Source organism: Carassius carassius, chromosome 23, assembly GCF_963082965.1.
Source record: "Carassius carassius chromosome 23, fCarCar2.1, whole genome shotgun sequence".
Classification (NCBI taxonomy): domain Eukaryota; kingdom Metazoa; phylum Chordata; class Actinopteri; order Cypriniformes; family Cyprinidae; genus Carassius; species Carassius carassius.
In genome coordinates, this window is record NC_081777.1 from 18029455 (window position 1) to 18055306 (window position 25852).

The 25852-nt window shown below is 37.5% G+C and overlaps 1 protein-coding gene across 1 annotated transcript; it reads right to left on the reverse strand.

Annotated features, from left to right (window-relative positions):
- Nucleotides 1–786: 786 nt before the first annotated feature.
- On the reverse strand, nt 787–25309 carry LOC132101925 (CD81 antigen-like). The gene is made up of 8 exons (XM_059507144.1): nt 25127–25309; nt 23588–23702; nt 3625–3722; nt 2699–2773; nt 2491–2604; nt 2294–2395; nt 1342–1425; nt 787–1249 (listed from the first exon to the last, which is right to left on the reverse strand). The coding sequence occupies exons 1-8, from the start codon at nt 25295–25297 to the stop codon at nt 1187–1189; spliced, it is 822 nt and encodes a 273-aa protein (XP_059363127.1). The 5' UTR covers nt 25298–25309; the 3' UTR covers nt 787–1186.
- Between the last annotated feature and the right edge of the window lie 543 nt (nt 25310–25852).

Here is a 25852-nt window from a genome sequence, read left to right on the forward strand (position 1 = left end):
CATTGTTTACTCTGCTGCTTTTAAAGCGACAGTGCACAATAGTTTCTGTGCATGACTGCATCTATCTATCTATCTATCTATCTATCTATCTATCTATCTATCTATCTATCTATCTATCTATCTATCTATCTATCTATCTATCTATCTATCTACTCTTAAAGAAACAATGCACAATATTTTCTGTGCATGATGGCATAAATTTGTCTGTCTATATATCAACTCTTAAAGTGCACAATATTATGTCTTAGTAACATTCTGTTTCTACAAAATAAAAGTACTGTAGTTTTTACATGCTATCAAAAATACACTGAGTCAAGATTGCTGCATCAGATCAGAACAGTCTTATGTTTATTCTTTTCACACTTTATGCATCTTAACTACACCTCAAAAAAACTCTAACTCTTAAAGGGGAAGTGTCAAATATGCATGTGTGTGTGTGTTGTGTGAAGGTGCTGTGTGAATTATGTATCAGTGAGGTGTGGGTTGCTTGCCCCTACAGTACAATAATTTGTGTCATAAACTTTATGCAAATATGCCTCAGATAAGGTAAGATTCAATGCATTGGTAACACAACATTCATAACACAAAAATTTGGCAGAATTTTTTTAATTAGAAGGTTTTTTAGAAATAAACTTAATGTCCACAAAATAAAAATACCACGGGTTCATTCAATAAAGTTGTTTTTTTTTTCTTGTGGGTAATCATTGGATTATCATGACATCATCATTATGGGCTGGTAAAGTCTAATGTATGATATGCATTCTCGGAAGACAAAAATTGATTTAAACATAACAATGATTTACTTCACAAACAAGCACGCACACACGCTTACATAGTGTGTTGAAGTACTTCTACTACAAAAAATTTAACAATAGACAATAAGAGCAAATTTAAGAAAATGATTAAATAAAAGTAAAACAATAAAACACAAAGGCAAAGTTATACATATTACTGTCAATCACATTCTTCCTCCTCCCTGATATTGTTTACTGGTTTATTTATAATAGCCCTTGGTGTTGTATTCTGATGTACTCACATTGGAAGTCCTCTCTACAAACACAGGGATCAATGTTCAGTGTGTGGACACTTGAACTTGAAAGGAGAGGAAAGGCAGAAGTGAAATGGCCTCGTGCCCATCACTACCAAAATCAAACACTGTTGATTTGGCTGGTCATTATCCAACAACTCAGTATGCAGGAGCATTGCGGATTGCACAGCAGAGGACCATGGTGAAGATCATCTCAAAAACCTAGACACACATCAGAGAGAAATTACACACCCAGCTGTCTTTAGTTATTCCTAGCAAAATCTGTAGATGTTCATTTGTGTGTTCATTTTCACCATAATGACAGCAATCACTAGGGCGGCCAATCCAATGATATGGAGTTTCTCAGTGAACAGGTCCCTTAGCTTCGTGTGGCAACTCTGAAGTGCACAACATCAATACATTAGTCTATCCACAATCAAAAAGACTGTCAGCTATTAAAACATCCCTGTTTATAAGATTGTTTGTTTTGGTGTTAATTTAGTGCAATTCCAACCAAACTCAAACAATATATAGGCCTAATTTGACATTTATGTATATGAATTGCATTTCAAGTGTATATGCATTTGCATTACACAGATTTAAAATAAACAAACTATAAATTTGTGATGCATACGGGGAAGATTTTTGCACTCAGAAAAATATCATGGCATAGCTTATTATTAAAGGGTTAGTTCACCCAAAATCGAAGATTCTGTCATTAATTAATTTAATAAGGTAAGTGTTAATTACATTTGAAATATGGATATTTTTTCTTACAAAAATGCATGGATTCACTACAGGAAGCTTTTATTCACCCTCTGGAGCCATGTGAGGCACGTTTTATTATGAATGTATGAATGTCACACTTTATTTAACGTCTATTTGGACTGCTGAACAGAAACACCCGCCATCTGCAATGATAGAGCTTGGAATAGCCAGGACAATTTTTTATATAACTTAGATTGGATTCGTCTAAAAGAAGAAAGTCATATACACCTCGGATGTCTCGATGGTAAGTAAAACAGGCTAATTTTCATTTTTGAATATTTTCAGAAGAGTATTTAAGAAGAATAAGAATATTTTCAGAAGAATCAACAGAAAAGTGAAGAGTTCTAAAGGAGTTAAACCCATAACAGTCCATCAAAATATGCTTTAGAGAAACCTTACTTTTTCTAGGAAATATATTGATGTGTTAACATTCTTGCCTTACGTTCAAGCTGAAATAAAATGAGTTCTCTATCATGTTCTTAAACATACAGAAGATACCTGGGAGCTGAGATGGTCAAGTGGGAATTTCTTTTTGGGGCACAGAGAGGCCTGGACAACTAAGAAAAGTGGATTTTCATCCCCTTTACCACAGCAATCCAGCTAGATATTGAGAGAGCAAAAAAATATAAGTGATAGGGATTATTAACTGTCCAAAATGAAGGATTTTGATAAAGGAATATATTTTGGCAACTCACTGAGTCATGGAAGACCTCCAGAACTTTGGAAGCTGCCTGTCTGGATGGTGTATCCACAGGATCCACAGCCTTAATGTATGCAGCATCATAGAAGTTAATGAGCTCCGTAGAGATCTGGACAGACAGAAAGTGAGAGAGTGACAGCCTTAAAATGAAATCCTAAACTACAGATTTTCTGTGTGTACGTGTACAGAATCTTTAGCCTCACCGTGTCCCTGTTAATAAAGCCCCATAGTCCTGCTGCCACCTCACAGGCGAAGAGGATCACTAAACATGTGAAGAACTGAGGAAGAAAAAGAGGAACTATGTGATGAACTAAAGAAATACTGGAATAGGAAGAACATTTAAGGGAAGACTGTGTGTAGAACAAAAGATGAAAAAACTCTTCAAATCACTTTTTCATGTTAAACATGCTTAACAGCCATAAAAAGATTCCACATGGATATTAGCTTTAGCCAATTAGCTTTCTGGGTTGGCCAACAAATTGACATCATGACTACCCTTGTGTAAAAAAAGTGTGCTTAATTGTGTTGAATTTGCAGTTTTGGTGTACTTTAAAACTTTTAAGTAAGTTTAAAAAAACTGTAGTTGAAGATAAGATAATATTAATGAAATAAAAAGCCACTTAGGTGTGCTTACACTTTCAAAGTTAAAACACTTTATGTGTGTCAGTTCAGATATTTAAAACTTCATCATTACATGTGTAATTACAAAACAATTTATAATTACAAATACAATAGAATATTGAGTTTCATTAGGAATTATTTTTCTGTAATAAACACTTAAAAATATTCTAAAATGTTATTTTTCACAAGTGTATTGTCTCTTTTACTAATAGAATCTGGCTGAATTATTAAACATTTAATGCATAAATCAATATTTATTCATCTTTCAGGATAAATTTTAACTATAATACATGCCAGTTTGTAAAAAAAAAAAAAAAGACATTCCATTATAGTCAAGAACGGCATCATCATCATCATCATCAAAAGCTACTAGCTTAAGTAAAACAACATCTATAATTTGTAACCATAAGTAAAGTGTAGTATAGTTCTTGTAAAGCTCTTTTGAAGTGGTATTGTAAAGCTCTTCAAGGCATGCAGCATGAATAGTGTGAGATGAGTGAAAACCCACCGTTCCTAAGAGACACTGAGATTCTTGAATAGCTCCATAACAACCAAGGAACCCCACAAACATCATTACAGCCCCAATCGCTATGAGAACATACACACCTGAAAAAGCAACAGAGACAATGCATGAATGTGCTTACCTTCATAATCACAGATTCATATTAATTGCACATGTTCATACAGTTTCTACACTGCTCATTCCTCATTTTTATGAACAGGTAGGTGTTGAGATTTGTAGAAATGACAAAATGGCTTGAGTAACTGCAGTTAATGCAGTAGGCACTAGATGGCAGGTGTGCAGCAGTGATAAACATTAGCTACCACACATTCGAACCCACTAGACATCAATCAGTCGTTGAGATAGATTAATAAATTAAATTATGGGTAAATAAAATAATGCACTGAATAAATTAGAACTAACTGCTATTTTTTCATCTTACACTGTATTGCAACTCAAATCTGAGCTGGTCAACTCTATTCATCGCTTTGCTCATTTTGTTGTTGGCAGTGAAATTCAGACAAACAATACAAATAGGAAAAAAAAGCTAATGTGGATTTTCCTGTTTGATTTACCATAGCAGTAGCTTTAAATACTGCAAAGGTCAGAGAGAGAGAGAGAGAGAGAGAGAGAGAGAGAGAGAGAGAGAGAGAATCTCAGACTTTAGGTAAAAAAGCACGTCACCATATGAACTATAAACAGGCATGGGAAGATCTAGTCCAAACAGGAACCCTCTTCATAACAGAGCCAGATTTGCTCTCTGCTCTCCACCAGACTTACACAATAGCATCTGAAGACAAACCCATCTCTTACACCATCTGCTTTTCAGCTTCCCTGTAAATTTACTACAAATGTATTATTATACTAAAGGGTTTTTGTTGTTGTTGTATTAAGATAATTGGCTGAATGTAATGTTTTCATACACTCAACTATATGTTAACTGCAACTGAATGAATATTTATTATAGTTTAAAGGTACAACCCAAATTCCGGAAAAGTTGGGACGTTTTTTAAATTTTAATAAAATGAAAACTAAAAGACTTTCAAATCACATGAGCCAATATTGTATTCACAATATAACATAGATAACATAGCAAATGTTTAAACTGAGAAAGTTTACAATTTTATGCACAAAATGAGCTCATTTCAATTTTGATTTCTGCTACAGGTCTCAAAATAGTTGGGACGGGGCATGTTTACCATGGTGTAGCATCTCCTCTTCTTTTCAAAACAGTTTGAAGACGTCTGGGCATTGAGGCTATGAGTTGCTGGAGTTTTGCTGTTGGAATTTGGTCTCATTCTTGCCTTATATAGATTTCCAGCTGCTGAAGAGTTCGTGGTCGTCTTTGACGTATTTTTCGTTTAATGATGCGCCAAATGTTAGGTGAAAGATCTGGACTGCAGGCAGGCCAGGTTAGCACCCGGACTCTTCTACGACGAAGCCATGCTGTTGTTATAGCTGCAGTATGTGGTTTTGCATTGTCCTGCTGAAATAAACAAGGCCTTCCCTGAAATAGACGTTGTTTGGAGGGAAGCATATGTTGCTCTAAAACCTTTATATACCTTTCAGCATTCACAGAGCCTTCCAAAACATGCAAGCTGCCCATACCGTATGCACTTATGCACCCCCATACCATCAGAGATGCTGGCTTTTGAACTGAACGCTGATAACATGCTGGAAGGTCTCCCTCCTCTTTAGCCCGGAGGACACGGCGTCCGTGATTTCCAACAAGAATGTCACATTTGGACTCGTCTGACCATAAAACACAATTCCACTTTGAAATAGTCCATTTTAAATGAGCCTTGGCCCACAGGACACGATGGCGCTTCTGGACCATGTTCACATATGGCTTCCTTTTTGCATGATAGAGCTTTAGTTGGCATCTGCTGATGGCACGGTGGATTGTGTTTACCGACAGTGGTTTCTGAAAGTATTCTTGGCCCATTTAGTAATGTCATTGACACAATCATGCCGATGAGTGATGCAGTGTCGTCTGAGAGCCCGAAGACCACGGGCATCCAATAAAGGTCTCCGGCCTTGTACCTTACGCACAGAGACTTCTCCAGTTTCTCTGAATCTTTTGATGATGTTATGCACTGTAGATGATGAGATTTGCAAAGCCTTTGCAATTTGACGTTGAGGAACATTGTTTTTAAAGTTTTCCACAATTTTTTTACGCAGTCTTTCACAGATTGGAGAGCCTCTGCCCATCTTTACTTCTGAGAGACTCTGCTTCTCTAAGACAAAGCTTTTATAGCTAATCATGTTACAGACCTGATATCAATTAACTTAATTAATCACTAGATGTTCTCCCAGCTGAATCTTTGCCAACTTTTTTGAGACCTGTAGCAGGCATTAAATTTTAAATGAGCTAATTAAGTGGATAAAAGTGTAAAATTTCTCAGTTTAAACATTTGCTATGTTATCTATGTTCTATTGTGAATAAAATATTGGCTCATGTGATTTGAAATTCCTTTAGTTTTCATTTTATTAAAATTAAAAAAACGTCCCAACTTTTCCGGAATTCGGGTTGTATATTACGTAGGACTTAAAGGGATACTCCATCCCCAAATGAAAATTTTGTCATTATTCACTTACTCCCATGTCGTTCCAAACCCGTAAAAGCTCTGGTTTGGCTCTGGCATCCAAAATATCTTAAATTGTGTCCCGAAGACAAACAAAGCTTTTACAGGTTTGTAATGACATGTGGGTAAGTGAATAATGACAAAATTTCAATTTTTTGGATTGGAGTATCCCTTTAAAGGGATACAGTAGTTGGCTGTTGGTAGACGGTAGCCATTGACTTCCACACGTTAATGTTTGGTTACTGTTTGGTTACCAACACTGTTCAAAATACCTAATTTTTTGGTGAACCTCTTTAAGAAGATTATTATATGTAATTTCATTATTATGTACTGATGGTAAACATTATAACATTATAGCATTTATGGTAAACTTACATATATAAAATATATATAAAATGTAATTTCTATTGAAACTTGTTTGTCATGTATTTATATATTTCTGTAATTACACATTTGTAATGACGTTGCAGTTAAGTCTATTGAAAATATATTACATTTAAATGTAAGTGTACATTCAGTGGAATTAAGCACACTTCTTTTTTTGCAAGGGTTGTTTTATCTGAAGGTGTGCTTACTGATGCAACTATGGGGTAACATAAGCAGGGATTAAAGTTCTCTGGCCCTAGAACGGATTTCAATTAGTCCTAATTGCAGCGAGTCTACGACGGATTTCCTTTAGCAGGAAAAAATTTGGGAAAATCGCATTGTTGTTCTGCCGGCACACCAAAAATCACCCCACCCAGCTTTTCACTGACAACTTAACGCCTTTCGCATCATTCACAGTCAGGTTATTAGCAGAGAACACAGAACAGGACTTGAATTTCTGCACGGGACTGCAGCTATTAATAACAATTCTACTCATTCCCGCAGGTTCTGCACTTATAATGCGATGACAGATGACGGAACGTATCATTTGCATGTGCTTTTGAGTCTTGAGAACTCACTCGTGCACTCTAATTTTCTGTCAGCCCACAGATCGCAATTAATGAGAGTGACAGTTTTAAATAGTTTTAAAAGGAGTTCGCAAATGTGATATTGATTTAATACAACAGTTCAATAAACAAGTAGGCTACTGCCTGATTTATATGGGATTTAAATCCTGCCATGATTCAAAACTGAAAATAAAGTTCTGAAAGGTTGAAACTAAGTGTTTGAAAACTCAAAATCTTACAAAAAAAAGTTTTGCAAGATCGAAAAAAAAGATTTGCATGTAAAATGTGAAAAAATTAAAATATCTCTGCAAACATTATGTTGTTTTTGAGATTTCCTTCAGAACTGCAACATTTTTTTTATGATGTTGCACAAAGAATTTTTCTGAGTTTCAAATTTGTCACTGTTCTCCCACTGTATTAGATTGTTTTCCAGGTTTGAAACCTTGTAAATGGTGATCTGAAAACTGATGTGCGAATGTGTGAAAAAAAGTTTTGAAACTCTGAAAACAGAGTTTTGCAGGCTTGCAAAGTGGTAAAAAAAAAAATCTCTTCAAACATAATTTTGTTTTCCTTCTTCAGAAGTGCAACACTCTTTTTAATGGTGTTGTGCAATCATTTTTTCAGAGTTTCGAATTTGTCACTGTTCTCCCAGTGTATAGTTTGCTTTCAAGATTTGAAACCTTGTAAATAGTGATCTGAAAACTGGTGTGCCAATAGGTGAAAAAAAGTTTTGAAACTCTGAAAACTGAGGTTCGGAAGGGCAAAACTTATTACATTACATTACATTTGCACTCCTATTGCAGACAATTTTTTCAGAGCTGAGTTTACAACACCCACTTTGTGGAGATACGCCCACACAGTTGCGAGCTTGCGACTCACGTGATTTGTGGCAGCGTTGTCACGCAGCTCTGCTCTGAAACTCTGAAACTCAGACTGAGCGAAAATGAAGATTCGCAACCTCGCAACTAAAAAGAAAAGCCTGGAGGGAGGGCCTTCTGCTCTTGACCAATGCTTTGCTGTCTGCTGACGTACAGTCCAATCACAAGTCGTATTTACTGGAAAGGTGGGATTGACCGACTGCTCCGCTAATGACAAAAGCGCACAGGATACGCAAACAGAGGATGCACAGATTTCTGGCCACAAGGCGGTCCCGTCTAGGATGGCGTGCGGTCCGGTTCTAAAATAAGGTTACCGACTTGACGCTGGAATTCACCATACAATTGCCAGTAGCCACTGAGTTTACCACTGATAGACCGGCGGTGTGTCAGTATACACACTCACCTCACTTTCCTCAGCTGGCAACTCACTTTCCTCAGCGAATGACTCACTTTCCTCACGCAGCGAACGACTCACTTTCCTCACACAGCGAACGACTCACTTTCCTCACGCAGCTGGCGACTCACTTTCCTCACGCAGTGGACCACTGACTCTCTCTTCATGTAGAGACCGATTATTACAATTAAAGTGACTTCTATAGTGCATCCAAAAGAATATTTAGATATTATATTTAAATATTCAGAAAGTTGTACAGTGTATTTTTTACTTTCATTAAAATATTTCAGTAAAATTATAAATAATTGCCTATTATAAATTTATGAATGCATGGTTAACTTTTTCTGCAATCACTATAGGCTATATGTATTGAGACATTTTAAAATCTATATTTTGTAAAAAATAATAAAAAAAAAAACCTGAATTATAATCTAAACATCTGTATTTTCATATATTATATAAGTAGTATATATATAAAATATAAGTATATATATAACATAAATAAGTAGGCTAATAAATATATAATGTTTAAAACATATGATAAACTATTTGTTCACCACTAAAATTGATACTGTGTGTGTGAAAGAGAGTGCTTTCTGCATTGAAGATATTCTGTAGTCTCAGCCCTTCGTTTGGGTAAATCTTTACTGGATTGTCTGTTCTAAATCCTTATCCATCTTCAAGAATCAGCTTAAAACACATCTCTTCCAAATTTATTTGACCCTCTAACTTTAACACTCACTATTCTTTAAAAAAAGAATAATATTAAGCTTTCTAATCTGTTGTATTCTATCGGTTTTCTTTTATTATATAATTAACAAAGGTAAAAAAGACCTCTAACACTAGCTTGCTCTATTCTTTTTCTATTCTATCTGTTTTCTTTTTTCTTTATTATATAATTTAAAAGCCTTTGTTACGTGTAAGCTGAGACTTGATATAGCACTTGAATATCATTGCTCTTTTGTTGTTTTTTATGGCTTACATTGTCCTCATACGCTGTTTGTGACGGATTGAGAGACGATAGAGCTAACATTTTGAGTCACCAACTTTGCAAAAACCCAACAAAAACACGTCCTAAGAGTCCAAAAGCATTCACTGTGCAACGAAGCCTGTTAGAATTAATAAATACAGTTAGAATGTCCTTATAAATTAAGCCATGAAAAAAAACGTTTTACGTTTTTATATTCATTGAACATTAAGCAATTCTTGAGTATCAGCACATGTGCGCGAGCACAAATGTGCTATTAATTTTGTAGCTACAACAGTGCATAGTAAGGGGCCATTCACATATCACGTCTTTTGCACGCTCAAGCTCGTCATTTCCAATGCTGGGCGCGGTATGCGCGCTCATAATGGAAGCGACTTGTTTTTTCCAGGCACATCCGCACTGCATCGAGTTAAAAACATTTAATCTTTTCAGAGAGCCGCAAGCGCAACACAGGTCATGTGACAAGAACCAACCAATCAGCTTCATCCTTTCCCGTAACAACGTTGAAAGCTCAGCCAAGATGAGGGAATTTTGAAATAAATTTAGTAGCAGAGCTACTGCAAGCGATTTTTAGTGCTGCAAATTCATTTATCCTTTGCTGAAATTTCCGCGTCTTCATGGAGAGAGCAGGTCATGGTTGCTTAGTGTTGGGTTGATAAATGTTATATCATAGTTGATAAATGCTATAGCCCTTTAAGGGTGGTGTTACATGGAAAGGGGGGTGTGGTCGGGGTCGACCAGAGTGCAGGGTTGCAGGAGTGTAAGCAAGAAGGAGAAGGAAATAAAACGAGGAACATGTTCGGTTAAATCCAGTTTGCATTGTGTCAGTTATTGACAAATCTACATGGTGTCAGAAGAGGTCGAACATGGCACAAGGTCTCCGCCGTATTGATCCGCTCATCTTCGACGAGCACAATGCTGACAACTGGAGCAAACTCGAAAAAGAATGGCGCATATATTGCAATGCTGGTCTATCAGACCAATAGGAAAAGGTGCAGGTGTACACTCTGCTGAATTTAGCGGGCCCCGACGAGGTGGAGAAATCCGAGGATTTCACGTTTGCGTAGGGAGAGGACAGAGAAGATCCCGAAGTATTACTGAAAAAGTTTGCAGAACTCTGCTTGCCTACAAAGAACATTATAATGGACAGACACGTCTTCAACACGACTAATCAAAAACCTGGTGTTTCCATTCAGTCGTATGTTTCCACCTTAAAGTTACTCAAAAAAAAATGCGACTTTGGAACTTTAAATGACGAGCTAATCCGTGACCGCATAGTTTGCGGGATTGAAACTGACGGCGTGCGGAAACAGCTGCTCCGCGAAAAAAACCTGACGTTGGACTCTGCAGTTAATATATGCCTGTTATATGAGCAATCTGAAAAGAGCACAAAAGAACTGAAACACGAGACTGAAGTATGTGCAATACAAGAGCGCTGCATCAATTGCAACAGATATCACGTCCCTGATAAACTCAAGTGCTCTGCTTTCAATAAACAGTGCAACAACTGTGGAAAATGGAACCATTTTGCAAAATGCTGTAGATCAACTCCATCACACAACACGGCACCACAGTCACAAACTCGTAATTACCATCCTACACGAACTACTGCACAATTCAGAAACTATAAGCCTAATCGGGTGAATAAATTAGGCACGAATCTGGATGCCCCTGAGGACACCTTCTATTGTGAGACAGTGGATGATGTTTCGCAGAAAGGTGAAATATTCACAACAGTGCAACTGACACACTGGCTTGGCCAATTGAAACTGAAGGTGGACACAGGTGCCAAGTGCAACGTTATATCCGCCCACCAGTTACATCTCATCGCACCCTCAGCTCACATAAACACTACTGAAAAAGTCAATCTCATTGCATATGGTGGGCAAACCATCAATACTGGGGGCACAACGATACTTGATTGTGAACAAGGCCAACTAAAATTCCATGTTGTAAATCGCAATGTCAGACCACTACTAGGATTGCAAGACAGTATAGCCACGGGTCTGATACAGTTAGGACCACAGGTGCATGCTGTGCAAAACCAAGAACCAGAGGTACAAGAGTTCAGTGATCTGTTTGACACCACAGTGCTTGGCAAACTGCCTGTTGTTTATCACATGCGATTAGACATGTCAATAGCGCCCTCTGTCTGTGCACCTAAGAAAGTGCCCATAGCAATGAAGGGGAAAGTCATGGCAGAGCTTGAGAGAATGACTACATTGGGTGTAATCACCCCTGAAACCGAAGCCACTGAATGGGTGTCTGCCATGGTCGCTGCCAAAAAGAAAGATGGCTCTGTAAGAATCTGCATAGATCCAGTGCATCTCAACAAGGCACTCCTAAGGCCCCACCATCCACTGAAAACCATTGAGCAGGTCATCGCTGACATGCCGGGTGCCAAGGTTTTCAGTATTCTCGACGCAAAATGTGGATTTTGGCAAATCCCCTTGGACGAGGCATCTTCGAAGCTGACCACATTCATGACGCCCTTTGGCAGGTACAGATTCCTGTGCATGCCTTACGGAATTTCCACTGGCAGTGTAGTGTTCCAGCGATCCATGGAGCAGCTCTTTGATGCACAACCATGTCAAATTGTGGTAGATGACATACTAGTCTGGGGCTGCACACTACAGGAACATGATGAGTGACTGAAACAGGTACTCCACAAAATCCGAGGCTGTAACATGAAATTAAACCCTGACAAGTGCAAATTTCGTGTCACCTCAGTTTCTTATATAGGCCATCTCCTGACTGCTCATGGCGTCAAACCCGACCCCGACAAGACCACAGCTATTCGCCAAATGCCAAAACCTGAGGACAAACAGGCCTTACAACGGTTTCTTGGTATGACCAACTACTTATTGAAATTCATTCCACAATATAGTGATGTTACAGGCCCTCTACATGAACTGTTGAAGCAGGATGTGGAATGGTCGTGGCATGAGCTGCAGGATGCTGCTTTCCAAAAGCTGAAGGACGCTGTGTCCAGTCCCCCAGTTCTGCAATACTTTGATGTCACCAAACCTGTCATCCTTTCAGCTGACGCATCCCAACATGGACTGGGTGCTGTGTGTCTTCAGCAGGGCGCTCCTGTTGCATTTGCTTCACGCGCCCTAACACCAACTGAATCTCGATATGCTCAAATCGAGAAAGAAATGTTGGCATTAGTATTTGCAACTAAGAAGTTCCACGACTTTATCTATGGCCGACCTGTCACTGTGGAAACAGATCACCAGCCCCTCATCACAATCTTAAAAAAGCAGTTACACACCGCCTCAGCACGTCTTCAAAGAATGATGCTCAAGCTCCAACGTTACAGTCTCAACGTGATTTATAAACGGGGCAAGGAACTATTTGTTGCTGATGCCCTATCACGTTCTCATCTCCCCTCTACTGACCCTCCCCTTTCGGATGACCTGTTAGAGGTTATGACACTTCAAGTTCACTCATCACAGCGGACAGAGGAACTCCGAACTGTTGTAAAATCTGATCCAACATGCCAAAGACTTGTTAACATGATAATGCATGGCTGGCCAAACTCCTTCAAAGAGCTCTCACATGACCTCCGCCCATTCTTTTCCATGAGAGAGGAATTTGTTGTTGAAGATGGACTGATTTTTCGAGGACAGAGACTCCTGATACCACCATCGCTACAAAGTTACTACGTGACTCAGCTACATCAAGGCCATCCAGGTCTGGCAGCCACAAAACGCAGGGCAAAAGAAACAATGTACTGGCCCACGATGCATGATTATATCGAGAGAGCAATCTCTCTTTGTGCTCCTTGTAACGCCCTTAGACCCCATCAATCACATGAACCGATGCAACCACACAATGTTCCTGATCTTCCTTGGATGTTCACTGCGGCAGACATATTTGAATGGCATGGAAAAATGCATTTGGTTCTAGTGGACTCATTCTCTGGTTGGTTTGAGCTTGACCACCTAGAAGTGTCACTGTAATTGCAAAACTTAAGAGACACTTTGCCGTCCATGGCATTCCTCAGACACTCATGACAGACAATGCACGGCAGTATGTATGTAGCGAATTTTCTGGTTTTGCACGTGCATGGGACTTTGAGCACATTCGGAGTATCCCATATTACCCACAATCCAACCTGTAGTGACTAGTTCAGGGAGAGTTAGCCATCCTAAGCCACGTTATCAGGACTATGTAACTGGCTAAATATGCCTGTCACAGTTATTACAGTGTTACATGTTTTACTGTTTATTCATATGTTCAGTTGGTGAGTGTTAGCTTAAGGGAAGGGATGTAGTGTTGATAAATGTTATATCATAGTTGATAAATGCTATAGCCCTTTAAGGGTGGTGTTACATGGGAAGGTGGGTGTGGTCGGGGTCGACCAGAGTGCAGGGTTGCAGGAGTGTAAGCAAGAAGGAGAAGGAAATAAAACGAGGAACACCTTCAGTTAAATCCAGTCTGCATTGTGTCAGTTATTGACAAATCCACACTTAGCAACAGCATGATGCTCATCATTATTTATCCATGACAGGCCTAAACCAGACAAGGTGCCAGCACTAGCTTACTACCAGCACAAAAAAAACACATTTAGCTAAATATTTACCTAAATTCATCAATTTCAGGCCCCAGAAGGAAAAAAAGCTTATAAATAACAGTTCATTTAATAAGGCATTTTTTTTAAATAAAACCTTTTTAAAAATTATGATTTTGTAATTTGTAATCATTATGTGAAATTAGCTACAGGACCAACCCCCCGCTCCCCGAAAAAGAAACTGAGTTGAGGAAAGTGAGTCGTTCGCTGCGTGAGGAAAGTGAGTCGTAAGTGATTCGTTCGCTGAGGAAAGTGAGTCGTTCGCTGAGGAAAGTGAGTCGTTCGCTGAGGAAACTGATTCGTTCGCTGAGGAAAGTGATTCGTTCGCTAAGGAAAGTGAGTCGTTCGCTGAGGAAAGTGATTCGTTCGCTGAGATAAGTGAGTCGTTCGCTGAGGAAAGTGATTCGTACGCTGAGGAAAGTGAGTCGTTCCAAAGAGTATAGAAGTAACAAGAGGCGAAACTCAATAGAACGTTCCATATCAACAAACGCACTCATGCGCAGAGCTGCAGCTCCGCCATCTTGGACTGAACGCAACACAGCTGTCATAGAATTGAATGATACCGGTTCCAATTCAAAAGCGGTTGAGGGAATTAAATAGTAGTTTCTAGTTTTTAATATCCCTATAGCAGACATCCCTGATGCCCGCAAATTATATTATATATATTAATTATATTATATTATTTTGTAATATATATATTTTATATAGAATATAAATAATTATATTTTTTAATTTGTACATTTTAATAAACTCAAACGTATATAACTTTTTTTCTGTTTCACTTTCATAATTTATTTCACTTCAACAATAACCTAGCAAATGTCTTCTTTAAAACAAGACCAACCATAAGTCTATATTCCAAAGCATTCTTGAATTACAACCATTTAAGTTTGGATAGTGATTTTCATGTTTATACGAAAAAAGGGTGACAGTTAAAGGGTTAATTTAGTGATAAGAATTAATTAATAAATCGGTCATTTGCCAGGTCAGGTGTTCATATATCTCTGAAAATATGCGATTTAAAAAGCCCATTTCGAGTCTTGACCCAATTTTGACCAAATATATGTTAGCAAACTGTTACTGCGGTCATGGGATAGCTTACATTAACGTTACAGCACCTGTTACCGTTGACGTTAGCTCACTTTAACGTTAATAAAACACTTTTCTATTTTACCTCTCTGAATCTTTGGGGAATCTATGAAATGCTAGTTGCTTGGTTGTACACTGATAGTTGTTACAGTTGATGGCCGAACACGGTTTTCTTTGTTTCCAATTTACAGATATAATGTTACTGCTGCAGTGGTAGTTCTGCCAACGGTAAAGCCGTTGGTTCAGTCCAAAATGGCGGCAGCGCGATAGCAGCGCCATCTAGCGATTGTTGTCAAAACTGCAACGGAGTTTCGCCTCTTGTTACTTCTATACTCTTTGGTCGTTCACTGAGGAAAGTGAATCTTAAGTGAGATTCCAATCCGAAGGGAGCGAAAATGTTCAGTTCGAAGGGCACTGCGCACGGCGCAGGGAATAAGGGAACATCGATACATCACTTCACAGGAAGTGGAGAGCGATTATCCCCCAACTGTCATTGCGCGCAGCACGTCATCACCAGTCAGAACGGCCGTCTTCGCTGTCTTCGTTCATATTCATTACGGATTGTAAAAAGGTATGATAATGTAAAAGCGACTAGAAGCAGATGAGACTCTTTTTTCTTTATATTACTTTATTTACCCCTTTACTATACGGCTGTGCGCAGGAAGAAGGCGCACGAGACCGCTATGCAATTATATGACCATTTATTAAAAACACATATATATACACAGTTAACCAAATACAAGTTTATTTTCATATTTGCATGACAGTTACAGCAGGGCTTCAATTCTGTTAATAGTCAAGTAATAGCAGCAATAGTCAATTAAAGTGTATAATAAACATACGTTTTTCATTATATAGTACTCAATGTTTTTTCTTTTTTATTGTATAGTGTACATATTTTAAATGTGATTGTAAATAAAAATTAAAATATTAATGTAGTCCTATATATTTATGTTATATCATAATCTGTGCGACCCCATCGTTGACTTTCTGTGATGACGTTTGCAGGGCGTTCCAAATGAGCGGTTATTGTCAGTGAAGTCCACTTCAACTGATATACCGTGCTCAGGGGGTAGAGAGCAGTGAAAACTGCGTAGGGACCTTGTCGAATGGAACGCACCTTGAGTTTCAGAGTTTCAGAGCAGAGCTGCGTGACAACACTGCCACAAATCACGTGAGTTGCAAGCTCGCAACTGTGTGGGCGTATCTCTGCAAAGTGGGTGTTGTAAACTCAGCTCTGAAAAAATTGTCTGCAATAGGAGTGCAAATGTAATGTAATGTAATAAGTTTCGCCCTTTCGAACCTCAGTTTTCAGAGTTTCAAAACGTTTTTTCACCTATTGGCACACCAGTTTTCAGATCACTATTTACAAGGTTTCAAATCTTGAAAACAAACTATACACTGGTAGCCTAGAAATCTAGACGCACCCTAGCGGCAGCAAAATGTATTTCACAGCCTAGAGTACAGTCTAGCAACTCTCAATACACCTTCTGGCAGCAAAAACCCAGATTGGGTCAGGCCAATCACGTCGTGTATAGAGCAGGCGGGGCGGGCTTAACATATGACGACAGAGAGTTGCGACGGCTGCCACTTGAAAACAAAGAATGGCGGCTGCAGCTGTCGAACAACGATCTTTTGAATCGGCTTTGGCCGCGACTCTGGAGGACTTGGAGTTAAGTTTCTCTTTAAGAAAAGAGCAAAGAACGGCACTTAAGTCATTTTTAAAAAAGGAAGATGTGTTTGGAGTTTTGCCGACTGGATACAAAAAAAGTTCAACCTTCTTCGTTGCTCTGATTGGTTGTAGCGCTATCCTATTGCGTGCAGAGGGATTTTGAGAGACAGCCGTTTATCCCGCCCCTCGGAGTAAGCCTCGTCTATGGAGAGTTTCCAGACTAAACATCTTGATGTAAGTCTGGCTGGCCAGGCTAATACACTGGGAGAACAGTGACAAATTCGAAACTCTGAAAAAATGATTGCATAACACCATTAAAAAAGACTGTTGCACTTCTGAAGAAGGAAAACTCAAAAACAAAATTATGTTTGAAGAGATTTAAAAAAATTTTTACCACTTTGCAAGCCTGCAAAACTCTGTTTTCAGAGTTTCAAAACTTTTTTTCACACCTTCGCACACCAGTTTTCAGATCACCATTTACAAGGTTTCAAACCTGGAAAACAATCTAATACAGTGGGAGAACAGTGACAAATTTGAAACTCAGAAAAATTATTTGCGCAACATCGTAAAAAAAATGTTGCAGTTCTGAAGAAGGAAATCTCAAAAACAACATAATGTTTGCATTGATATTTTTATTTTTTTTACATTTTGCAAGCTTGCAAATCTTATTTTTCGATCTTGCAAAACTTTTTTTTGTAAGATTTTGAGTTTTCGAACACTTAGTTCCAACCTTTCAGAACTTTATTTTCAGTTTTGAATCATGGCAGGATTTAAATCCCATAGATTTAGCTTGTTCATCAACGAAAAAATAAAGTAACAGCTCAGCCGCTGCGCATCTCTAAAGGAAAACACAGCTGTGTTTCTCATGAATGAGAGTGCTATTTTGAATGAATCTAGTGAGTCAGTGATTCATGATTATTAGGCTACCCATTCATAAAGTCACTTGCTTCATTCCTGAATGAATCAGCCATTCGAACAAATCAATTGAATGAATGATTCAGTGATAAAATCAGTGACTTGCCGCCACCTGCATTTTTAGGTTTAATTTCAGTTATTTAAATCATTTAATATTTCTGTATTCAAAATGTTATATTCAAAACAATCTCCACATGAATTTAGGAATTTAATTGCTCATGCCACCTCTGAGCCACATTAAATGTCTGAAAATGTAACTACAAGCCACTGTTGTGTTCGTCTGTGCCAACTCTGTACTACAAATTCTTTTTTAATTAATACTAATTACATATGATTGGTAACTTATTTGTCTTATTCTACTTCTTATTCTACAGTACTGTTTTAAATGTAATATTTTTTTAAAAGCTTACAAACAATTTTTTTTTTTAATTTGACAGATGAAAAGGATGCCATTGCAAAGTTAAAAAGAAAGTACCCCTGTAAGTCACTTTAAGGAGTTAAATGTCACCTCATATTAGGAAGGCAAAGTTTTGATCAGAACTTTTACTTTTTGATCAGAAGGTGCTCCTTTTATAAATTAGGAGGACAAGTGCTCCTAAAAATAAAAGTAAGCATAGAGCCATGTGTATCAGTATATCATATCCCCGAATGAGATTTTAAAGAGACACTGCTGTCTAATATTATAAAAAGAAAATGCCCCTGAAATCACTTTGAGCCAAATGTCAGCTCGTGTTAGGAAGGCTAATTCTTTATCAGAATTTTTTATTATTGATTAGAAGTGTTTTTAAATATTTTTTAAATCTCCAACCTCTCCAACAACCTCAGCATAAGATAAAAAAGTTACGTATGTAAAGGGCCTATACTTGTATCATATATCCCACAGTATATTATGTTTATCTTCTTACAGATATGTCTCCTTTTGCAAAATACACTGCTATCCCTGCTGCACAAGCTCCATTCTCTGTTTAAAACGTATATTTAGCAATCTGTAAGTATTTTGCAGCCAGATTCCTCTCTAACCTATAATGATTCGCTGCAGCGGCTGGGCTTGAACATATTTTAGGGTTGTCTAACCAGCACTTGGGCTCCAAGCACTGCTCATTCTAATTTGTGGTGTTACGGGCGCATGAGAAGGCCTTTTGCAATTACACGGATGTTCAGTAGCAGTGGGAGGGGATCACTTCATCTCTCTCTTCTTTCTCTGGGTGGGCCAGACCAACAACCCTAACTTCTTTAATCAGAAAAGGTTGTTTCTGCTGTAAAAAGAAACAGGTGGAGCTCTGGTTCCTCCATGTACTTACACTGAGTGGAGAGAGACAGCCCCAATGCTTTCTACAAAAATGAATGGGCGCTAACCCTACACTAGTGCCCACAACATACTGACTTTTGCCGTTGAACTCTCTGCATACATCTTCTGTGGTTAAGTGTGTAAATTTAAGTGTGTGTGTGTGTGTGTGTGTGTGTGTGTGTGTGTGTGTGTGTGTGTGTGTGTGTGTGCGTGCGCACCAGTCATGCGCGGGTCAATGTATTAATAACCCGCACCCAAACAATGTTTTCAACTAACCCGCCCGCAACTCGGAGCGCAAAAAAAGGAAAAGAAAATATTGTACCCAACCCGCTTCCTGACCCGCATTTTTTAAAAGTAGTAAATGTTTATCATAGCATCATTGGGCCATAGACGTAGGAACTAGGTAAAAAAAAAAATCCTTAATATATTCTAATTTTGTCAAGAATTATAAAAAAATTTGTCAATAAGCTCATAATTTGTTCTAAAATAGTCTAGTCTGGCTATGTCTATTTTGATGTTTCTGTTCAGCAGACACTTAGGCTCGGGTTTGTTCCGATCAGAGCTTGTGAGCAGAGAGCGAATTTCTCCATATATTCCGCTCCGCTCGCTCATTCCGTGGGGTCTCGCTCAACACAGAATGACCTGCTGGTTCGAAAATATGCAAGGAGAGATTTAATTGATTAGTAATAAACTGGTGTTTTCTGTGTCGCTGCAAAGATGAAGTTGACGATGCGGACTCGCCACGTCTGTTTTCTTAATTGCAGAATATTTATCACGTGCATCCAGTCCTTTGTGCTGTCTTTGCTGTAAACTGGTTGAAAGGGACAGAAGTGAGAGACTTATTTACCCTCATTTGATAAAACTGTTTTGAAAAAAATAATTTTACATTTAGAAATTTCTAGAATCTCTGGTTTTTTATTAGTGTAAAAACTTTTCCAAATTCCTTTTTCCAAAATAAAAAAGTAAGTAAGTGAAATTTGCACTTATTTTTCACAAAATCTTGAAGTGTTCTTGTAGCTCAGTGGTAGAACATTGCATTAGCAAGTGCAAGGTTGGTGGTTTGATTCCCCAGGAACACATGATAGGTGAAAATTGTTAGCCTGAATGCACTGTAAGTCGCTTTGGATAAAAGTGTCTTCTAAATGTTTTAATTTACATTTACTGGTCCCACTTTATATTAGGTGGCCTTAAGTACAATAAGTACTTGTGCAATGTACTTATTGTGTTTATATTGTATTGTAAAACACTTTTGCTGCTATTGAGGTGGGATAGGGGGTAAGGTTAGGGAGAGGGTTGAAGGTATGGGTAAGTTTAAGGGTGGGTTAAGGTGTAAAGTATGTGTTAACAGTGTAATTATAAATGTAATTACAGAAATTAAATACAGATGTAATTACATGTAGTTTTTTTTTAAATATAAGTACAATGTAAAAACATGTATTTACACAATAAGTACATTGTACTAAATTATTAATTAAAATGTAAGTACATAGTAGTTAAGGCCACTTAATATAAAGTGGGTCCCATTTACTCAATAAAATTTAACAGGTCAAGTTACATGTACTTATTGTTTTTTTTAATTTTTACTTAACTTAGTTAAGTAGATTTACTTAATTTCCAAATATGTTAAATTTACTTGAAAAATGCTTGTGCAAAAACTTGCCAAATACAAATTAAGTAAATTTACTTATTATTTCAGTGCAGAGAGAAATGCACATTTCATATGGTATTATGTATATTACATAATCAGAGAGTAGCCCATTTATTTTGGTTTTAATATTTTCGTTTAAAATAGACATTTCAAGCTGTCTGTAATATATAGCCTATATTTCTCAAATCTGCGAGGCACAAGCTGAGTTTCGGCACCCTCCAGTTTAGGGTGACCCAGACCTCCCGAAAAATTCGGGACAGTCCCAAAATCTAAACTGTTGTCCCGAATCCCGAATCTGGCCCTAATTGTCCCGAGAATTATATGCAGCATCTTTTTTCTAAGTTCTAAAAAAATACCGTAGGTGGCTCGAATTTAGATATTCATTTATCTAATTAATCTATATGCACAAAGACAATATGACCTTTTTGTCCCCTTTTTGTATTAAATCTTGATGAAGAGAGCAGAAGTTGCTGCAGCTGTGATGAGGACAGTGATGCACGCGTACAGGAGTGATTGACAGTTCGCGGCACCGTGTACAAAAAATCCTCCGCTACACAATTATTTTGTTATTTTCGTTTAAGCTTATTAGCGTTAGCGTTACAGAAAGGTCTGATTTACGCACCGTTACAACAGTCATTGTTTTTTTTTCTTTTTACATTGACATTTGAGTTCATGATTTTAATGTTGTTGGTTTTTGTGGCAGACTAAAGACTAATGACAGACTGTTGATCTTTGAATAAAAATGTGTTTAGTTAAGGTTTGAAATTCATTATCTTTTATTATAGGCTATGCAGTCTAATATCAAGCCCCCCATCCCGTCACCCAAGACCGCAGACACCCCCCCTCCCCCCGAATTTCAGCCAATATCATCTGGTCACCCTACAGTTTACATGCAATGCAAGTGATCGTGCCAGCGCCTCATTACATTGTCTGCTATATATTTGCTTCTTATTTATAAAATACTGCCAATTGATTGATAAAACATTGATCAAAATTAAGATACAATTTATACAAAATGAAAATCTTTTAAAAAGAGTTTTCTATAAAACAAAACTCAATGAAGTCGTCAAAATCATGTTTTACCAAAGACAGCGTCTTCACCTTTTCTCTTGCTGCCTCCATCTCTTCCTGCAGCCTGTGCTCATGCGCCAGTTATTCAGCCAATAAAGTGTAGGCCTATGTATTTCAAAATTGTGTCTAAACTATATTGATTACAAAGGTTTAATTGGCATCTTTATTTCAAACGACCCGACCGACCGCAACCCGAATATCATTAAAAATATTTTTGGATGACTCGTAACCGCGGGTGACCGCAGGCACCCGCTCATTTTGGATCAACCCGCGCAACACTGGTGCGCACACATGGGTGTAGTATGCACACGCCCTGTGGTAACTTTTAGTCTTTCCCTGGTTCTTTTAAAACAGCCATGGGAGTGTCTGGAGAATCACTGACTTCATGTAAAAACAGCAGAATTCAGTGTTATTAAAGAAAACACAGGAACGCCAACATGACTCCATCTGACTACATGACAAACATGATCAAAGCTCTTATGATATTGTGCTGCTGCCATCATAGTTGTTTAAATATACTTGTTGCACACACACACACACACACACACACACACACACACACACGTTGGGTTTCCATGTTTAATGGAGACACTCCATAGACATTATGATTTTTCTACTGTACAAACTGTATTTCAACCCCCTTACCCTAAAACGACCCCTCAGAAAAAAAATGAATTTTTAGATTTTCAAAAAATCTAATTCTGTATAATGTATAAGCTGTTTTCCTCATGTCGACCAAAAAATAAAATGTTCCCACTATGTAGGAAATCTGCACACACACTCATACATGCAGTTTACCAGTACTTAGCTATCTAAATGGGGACTCTCCATAGGTGTAATGGTTTTCATACTGTACAAACTGTATATTCTATTGCCCTAAACCTACCCCAAACAGAAAACTTTATGCATTTTTACAATTAAAAAAACAACAACTTTTATTCCAATTTTATACACGAGGACATCCCTAAAGGGAGTTTTTTTGTGATTTTGTCAGGTTTTGCTCACTTTTGGGTACAAATTTGTCCCCAAAATATGGTTAAGTGGGTAAACACACACACATGCACACACACACATGCACACGGACACACACACAGTGATTTAGTGGCCCTCTCAGAGCCCTGCTTGTACTCAGTTTCCTATTTCTATCTTTTGAGGAGACATGCTTCCTATTTTTAGAGTAATTGTTTCTCAAAGTTCACAGTGCAAAGGCTTCATGAGCATGCATATTAACAAACTATTATAACATTTATATTTTGGCCAATCATTTAGTTTGTCGCTATTTGTTTATTGATTGAAAGAAAGAAAGAAAGGAAGGAAGAAAGAAAGAAAGAAAGAAAGAAGAAAATTCAAAACAAAATCACCACCACCACTAGTGGTGTATGAATTAATTTAATTACATGTAATTAATATATATATATATATTTGCATAAATGTCACTATTTGTATATTACATTCAGAATAAAGACCTTACGACACTATCCCTGTTCAAGATCTGTTATGTTCACTTAATTTATGAATTTATGAGTCTTTTGTCATTTTTTGTAAGTAGAAATACATACTATTTTTTTATAATTAATGAAATAATACTTAAAATGTTTTACAACTTCTTAAATCTGAAATATTACAATGCACAGTCCAAATAAATGTTCATCTAAATTATACTGTAAGAGGATATAATTTACAATATTGGGCATAAGTGAGCATTTAGGTCGGAAATGAATGGGCTGGGTCATTTTCCGAGGGTTATGATAGTAGGGTTTGGGTGGCTAGTTTAAATAACAAGGTTGGATAATTGGAACTAAAGAACTAAACATTTGAAATCTGAACCTGTTTGAGGGATGAGGCAGCTGTTGTATTATTAAAACTGATAATTATTTTAATAATTGAACTTTAGCCTTCAGCCACCTTTAGTTTGTGAGAGGCAATCACTTACTGATATGAAAGGTTCCTGGTGCTTGATTCCCCTCAAACTGCAGCATTAGGAGGTTGCTGGTTTGACTGTCATGGCGAAGCCATAAAGCTACACCCAAAATCACTCCACCAGCCAGCTAAAATACGAGAAGAAAAACCACAAAAAAAAAAAACCGGAATGTTTAAAAGCACTTTTCAGCATAGATTCACCATTTAAATACATTTAAAAAGCTGGAATTAAAAATCCCCCAACAAATGTCATCACCCAGAAATGTTTGTTTCAATTCTTTTTCCTGAGGTCATTCCAGAGGCCATTTCTTCCTGCATTTGGGGAAGAAACTTCTGACAGGTCCAGTGTTATTCACGCACAGAAAAGGGTGGGGGGGTCCACTTCGGCTCTGAGAGTCAGGCCTCTGTGATACCTTTTGTTTGTTTATTTTTTTGTAATTCGCAGAGCAGGAAGCGGCCGCTTAAGTCACAGAATTGTGGAAGCCAGCCCGATATATTTTTGTGTTGGCAACGTGTAAAGTACAATGACGGGAAACAATACGTATCTCAAGAGGGCTTGGGACGGGTGCTGTGTGAAAACACAAATGTACATTTGTAGGCTTTTATTAAAATGAGTCTGAAAATTGACATGACTTTTATTTTTAGGACTCTGAATTGGTGTAAACATTAATTATTGTCAGTAATGAATGTTATTCCATGATGTTTGTCCTGCTGCTAAATGCTAATTAGACATTCCTCAAAATGCATGATTAGTTTTACTCTGTGATGTCATTGTTTGAACATCATGTGATGTTTTAGTCAAAATAAGCTCTGCAGAGTGTAAAACATTTTATAAAGTGACTGCAGCAGAATGACTGCTCAACCTATAAAAATGTCTTTAATATGAATAAACATCACATTTTACTAAATTTACTCCAACTTTTAAGCAACTTGTCCACATGTAATTATCTCTCTCTCTCTCTCTCTCTCTCTCTCTCTCTCTCTCTCTCTTTCTCTTCTTTTATGGTGGTGTCCCTATAGCTTTAGGACATAATTAAAGAAAGTGTAAAAATACAGCAAAGCCACAGCTAACCCTCACTCTACAGGGGGCTATCTGGAGCCTGAGACACTTTTTTTCATGTGTAGGAATACATTTTACAAGAAAAACTCCATTTAATTATAACATTTAGCCGACTGCAAGACGCAAAAGAATTCTATTGTATGCTTCACAAAATATTTTGCACAGAAACGTCCAATTATCTCTGACATGATGTATAGACTGTTCTAAATATCCTTAAATTCTAGCTTAATAACTTAGTAGAAAAAAAAGTAGAAAAAAACCTTTGAAAGATGGGTGAGAAAAAATCTGGGGAAAGCACATCTAATCACTTCTTTAAAGAGTCACCAGACTCAAGAATAACTTTCAGAATGACACATTTATTGTTTTCTGCTCTAAAGACTTCTTCGAATAAAATCAGGACACTGGGATTCATTTAACCATTAAGAAATCTTAATCGGGAGTACAAGAAACAATAATTAAATGAAAATGATATTGGTAAACAAACAAACTCACCCAGAAAATGAAGTTTAAGAAGAAGAGCATGTATTTGATGCACTGAGAGCAGCCGGTAACAGCCATGGCTTGATATCGTCGAAGCTGCTGAACTGACGCTGGTCTCAGTTTCACAAATGGAGTCGATTTGCAGGCAGTCCGGGTCTTCTGAGAGACTACCCACGACCTCATGTGTTTATATAAACGCCCTGAGGCAGTAAAAGAGAGGGAGAGAGATGTCCGTGTCCCGTTTTAAGCTTTGCCCCGCATTTACATATGTAAAACTTTGTTTTAATTGATTAAACGGCAATGCATAACGAATATAAATTCACATCATTCAGCTGTTTCGTCTAAAGTTTGTGTTTTATTATCATAAATTAATTTTAAATAAAGGTCATTTTTGTTTTTATATGTTTCTAAAGTGTGTTTATGTGTTGACTCAAAATACGTTTGGAGCGCATATTTTGAATACCAAAACCCAGATTTCAGCTGGTTTTCTTAACGTGTGATCGCTCCAAATACTGCTGTAGAACATGCAAAAGTGGTTTCTGCCTTTATGTAGGCTATGTAAAATTGCATGTTTGTATTTAATATTTTGTTAACAAAATAAGAAGATTAATTAAAAATCGAGGTTAAAGTCCCTGTAAAGTCAAAATAAAGTATGTGTTCTGAGTCTATCACACCACAGAAAAATGTGTTATTAGCCACCCAGCCAAATTTGAATGATAAGAAAGCCGTCAAGTACAT